Source organism: Heteronotia binoei, chromosome 5, assembly GCF_032191835.1.
Source record: "Heteronotia binoei isolate CCM8104 ecotype False Entrance Well chromosome 5, APGP_CSIRO_Hbin_v1, whole genome shotgun sequence".
Taxonomy (NCBI): domain Eukaryota; kingdom Metazoa; phylum Chordata; class Lepidosauria; order Squamata; family Gekkonidae; genus Heteronotia; species Heteronotia binoei.
The window spans coordinates 23,635,471-23,640,360 of NC_083227.1; the positions used below are offsets into that span (position 1 = coordinate 23,635,471).

A 4,890-nucleotide genomic window follows, 5' to 3' on the forward strand; every position below is an offset into this window, starting at 1 on the left:
TTAGCCCTGTGGTATCAATAAGGTGACGCCACCGGCTGCTACAAGATCTAGGAAGACAATTGTATTGGAAGGCTCTGTGTAGCAAAAGGGTCTTCTCCCTGTAGCAAAAAGAGACAAACACCATGGATCAGAGACTGCATCAGGTAGGGTTGTCAATCCCCAGGTGGGGGCAGGGGATCCCCCAGTTTGGAGACCCTCCCCCCGCTTCAGGGTCATCAGAAAGCAGGGGGGAGGGGAGGGAAATGTCTGCTGGGAACTCTGTTATTCCCTATGGAGATTTATTCCCATAGAAAATCATGGAGAATTGATCTGCGGGTATCTGGGGCTCTAGGGGGGCTGTTCTTTGGGGTAGAGGCCCCAAATTTTCAGTATAGCATCTAGTGCCTCTCCCCAAAATACCCCCCAAGTTTCAAAAAGATTGGACCAGGGGGTCCAATTCTATGAGCCCCAAAAGAAGGTGCCCCTATTCTTCATTATTTGCTATGGAAGGAAGGAGTTGAAAAGGTGTGCCGTCCCTTTAAATGTGATGGCCAGAACTCCCTTTGGAGTTCAATTATACTTGTCACAGCCTTGATCTTGGCTCCACCCCTAATGTCTCCTGGCTCCACCCCCAAAGTCTCCTGACTCCACCCCCAAAATCCCCAGATATTTCTTGAATTGGACTTGGCATCCCTAGCATCAGGACAAACATACACAAAAATGTGGCTCAGTGGTAGAGCATCTACTTTGCCTGCAGAAGCTCTCAGATTCAATCCCCAGCTTTTCCAGCTGGAAGGACCAGGTAGGACAGGGGTGTCAAACTCATTTGTTATGACATGAATGAAACCTTGTCGGGCCAGGCCATGTGTGTCATAAAATACAATGCCAGGTAGCAGAGATATAAACTTTATAAAGAATTCAGACAAACACAATTAAAGGTTTAAAAAAAAAACAACAACCTTAAAACATTATTAAAACATTAGCACTTATTGGTCTCAACAGTGCTTTCTTTGTATCTCTCCCATGGGATCCAGGGAGCTAGGCAAAGGAAGCTCTGGTGCTTTCCTTCCTTCCCCAGAGGGCCAGGAGGGGGAGGAGCCTCAGCCAATAGAAGAAAGAGAGGCTTGGCTCAGTAGTTCTGCTGTGCAATTGAGACAGCCTGGCAAAGCAAGCTCTCCCTCCCCCACTTTCTCCCCAAGAGATGGGTCTCAGTAAATGGGGAAAATAGAGGCTTTGCTCTGTAGCTGTGCTGTGATGCGGAAGGAAGGAAGGAAGGAAGCAAGAGAAAGGGAAAAGGAAGCAGATGACAGCCAGTTGCTCAGGGGCCTGATAGGATCGCAGGCCCCCGGGCTGCATGTTTAACACCCCTGAGGTAGAAGGTGATGTAAAAGGCCTCTGCCTGAGACCCTGGAAAGCTGCTGCCTATCTAAGTTGACAAAACTGATTTTGATGGACCAGAAGGTCTTATTCAGTAGAAGGCAGCTTAATGTGTTCAACTCAAAAGTTACATTATTGAGATATATCTTCCAAATAAACAGGAATTTCCCACCCCAGAGTTGGCAACCCAGATTCCAGAGACCAGTCCCCCTGGAGGAAATGCCAATTTTGGAGGGTGGACTCCATGACATCACATTCCCGCTGAGTTTCCTCCCTTCCCCCAACTCTGCCCACCTCAAGTTATTCCTAGATCTCCCGGAATTTTCCAAGGTAGAGTTGGCACTGGCCACCATAAATGTAAATCTGAAGGGGCTTAAGAGTGATTATTTTAAAGGTACACACACCTGCAAAAAATTATACATTAGGGACTGCATACTGCAATGACCGATCCATGACAGTCTTGTGTCCCAGACACAACGTAAGAACATAAGAGAAGCCATGTTGGATCAGGCCAGTGGTCCATCCAGTCCAACACTCTGTCACACAGTGGCCAAAAAAACCAGATGCCATCAGGAGGTCCATCAGTGGGGCCAGGACACTAAAAGCCTTCACATTGTTGCCCCTCCCAAGCACCAAGAATACAGAGCATCACTTGCCCCAGACAGTTCCATCCCTACCCTGTGGCTAATAGCCACTGATGAACCTCTGCTCCAGATGTTTATCCAGTCTCCTCTTGAAGCTGTCTATGCTTGCAGCCACCGCCACCTCCTGTGGCAGTGAATTCCATGTGTTAATCACACTTTGGGTGAAGAAGGATTTCCTTTTATCCATTCTAACCTGACTGCTCAGCAATTTCATTGAGTGCCCATGAGTTCTTGTATTGAGAGAAAAGTACTTCTTTCTCTACCTTCTCTATCCCATGCATAATCTTGTGAACCTCTATCATGTCACCACTCTGGCTGCCTTGATCTATGCCAGAGGTGGCCAAACTGCAGCTCAGGAGTCACATGAGGCTCTTCCACACATCTCAAAGCCCCCATTGCCCCATCGGCTGACTTGGAGAAGGTATTTGTCTATTCAAATCACTTCTCCAAGCAAGCCTGCAGCTTGAAGAACACATTTAAAGTTTAAGTTGCTTTCTTTCCACCTCTGTCCCCCCAATCTTCTTTCTTTCTTTCTTTCTTTCTTTCTTTCTTTCTTTCTTTCTTTCTTTCTTTCTTTCTTTCTTTCTTTCTTTCTTTCTTTCTTTCTTTCTTTCTTTCTTTCTTCCTTCCTTCCTTCCTTCCTTCCTGCCTGCCTGCCTGCCTGCCTTGCGGCTCTCAAACATCTGATGTTCATGTCTTGTGGCTCTCAAAAAACTGAAGTTTATTCTATGTGGCTCTTAGGTTAAGCAAGTTTGGCCACCTCTGATCTATGCCATGCTTTCAAGCATTCAGAGTACATAGCATCCTAGAACTGGGATGGGGCTTAGAGACCTCCATCTCCTTAATCATTTGAGCTGCCTTGGGGAATACCTGAGGAGAGGAGGTTTGGGGGAAGGGTGGGACTTCAATGGAGTATAACACCTTGGAGTCCACCTTCCAAAGCGGCCATTTTCTCCATATGACCTGATCTCTGTCCACCTGGAGATCTGTTTTAACTTTTTTTCAGCCGCCACCTGTTGGTTGATCACCTTATTCATACCCCACTTTTCTCTTCAGTGGAGACTCAAAATGGCTTAATGTTATCTTAACAGCAACAACCCTGTGAGGTAGGTCAGTGTCCCTAGTCCAAAGTCACCCAGCAAGCTTCCAGGCTAGAGAGGGGATTTGAACTGGGGTCTTCCAGGTTCTAGTCAGACACTCTTTCCTTTCCTTCAAACTCATTTGATCCAATGATCTTGAGCATCAAATGAGGGGCTTCTATTTCTTTAAAGAAAATATGGTAGAGAGATATTTGGCCACTACCAATGTGGCCCTTGGATTTCTACCTACCAACAAACTGGGAACTATGTTATCTTATGTTATGGTAAAAGGAAATTTAGTTAAGAAGAAGAAGAAGATATTGGATTTATATCCCGCCCTCCACTCCGAAGAGTCTCAGAGCGGCTCACAATCTCCTTTACCTTCCTCCCCCAGAACAGACACCCTGTGAGGTGGGTGGGGCTGGAGAGGGCTCTCATAGCAGCTGCCCTTTCAAGGACAACCTCTGCCAGAGCTATGGCTGACCCAAGGCCATGCTAGCAGGTGCAAGTGGAGGAGTGGGGAATCAAACCTGGTTCTCCCAGATAAGAGTCCACACACTTAACCACTACACCAAACTGGCTCTCCAGGAGCAATCCATATATTGCAGTAAAAGTCATAACGAGAGCATTCCAATACCATTTTTATTTTATTTTATTCTTGAGACTTGTAGCCCACCCTTCCCCACAAGTGGGCCCAGAGCGGCTTACAACATGTAATCCAACAATAAAATCATGCATTAATTAATAAAATAGTTCGGTAAAACTTCAGCTCAAACAATTAAAATTTAGCCAACTAATTCAATATCTACTAACAGTGCATTGAATAGGAAAGAGAGTGAACTTTTTTTTTGTAACCAACACCCCGCTCAAAATAATTTCTGAGTAAAACTCTTAATTTATTCGAACGCAGCATTTAAGCCACAATCAATGCAGTGTCCAGTATTTTCCCCATAAATTTAATTCTGTTGTTATGGTGGGAGGTGGAGACATAGCACACTTTAAATGTTTTGTAAACTTAGTGTAAATTCAATAAATATGGTAAATGAGATCTTAATCAATGCAGGGCATAGAAGGATTTTCCAGGAAAAATAATCTGGATTTTTTTTCCCCCGGATCAAGGTTTTCCAGAAAATGGTCTGAAAACAATTCCCTATTATTATTATTGTTATTTTTAAAAAAATAACTTCCTGCTATAACATCCTGGAATACAGCAGTGTTGAGTATGAACCATAGACGGATCTTGGTCAATACTTACCGGATTGCTGAAATCCTAAGAACCCTTTCCTAGGAGTAAATCCCATTGAATAAAATGGAACTTATTTCTGAGTAGACCTGTTTAGGATTGCAATGTCGTCTCTGTCCTTAAATCAGCTCCCATCTACAAAAGAATAATACAACATTATTTTAAAGACTAGATTCAGGTAGGCAGCTGTGTTGGTCTGAAGCAATAGGACAAAGTTTGAGTCTAGCAGCGCCTTTAAGACGGACAAAGTTTAATTTTGGCGATAAGCCTTCCTGTGCGAAAGCTTCTGCCCAGAATTAAACTTCGTTGGTCTTAAAGGCGCTGCTAGACTCAAACTTTGTTGTATTTTAAAAGCTAGTAAGCTAAAGTAGCTGAAGACCTTTGAATGCTTAAAAGTATATTATGAGTCCTTTTGTGTAGAAAAAGCCCAGCAGGAACTCATTTGCATATTAGGCCACACACCCCTGATGCCAAGCCTGCAGGAGCTGTGTTCCTGCTCAAAAAAAGCCCTGGCTCTGACCTAGATAGCCCAGGCATGCCCAATCTCATCAGATCTCAGAGGCTAAGC

At 44.5% G+C, this 4,890-nt stretch overlaps 1 protein-coding gene across 1 annotated transcript in view; it reads right to left on the bottom strand.

Annotated features, from left to right (window-relative positions):
- Nucleotides 1-4,890, bottom strand: part of LOC132571849 (dixin-like) — a 48,002-nt gene continuing 43,112 nt past the window's right edge. Inside the window, exon 5 of the mRNA XM_060238643.1 lies at nt 1-98. Coding sequence (XP_060094626.1) covers nt 1-98 — 98 coding nt within the window. The remainder of the gene's footprint in view (nt 99-4,890) is intronic.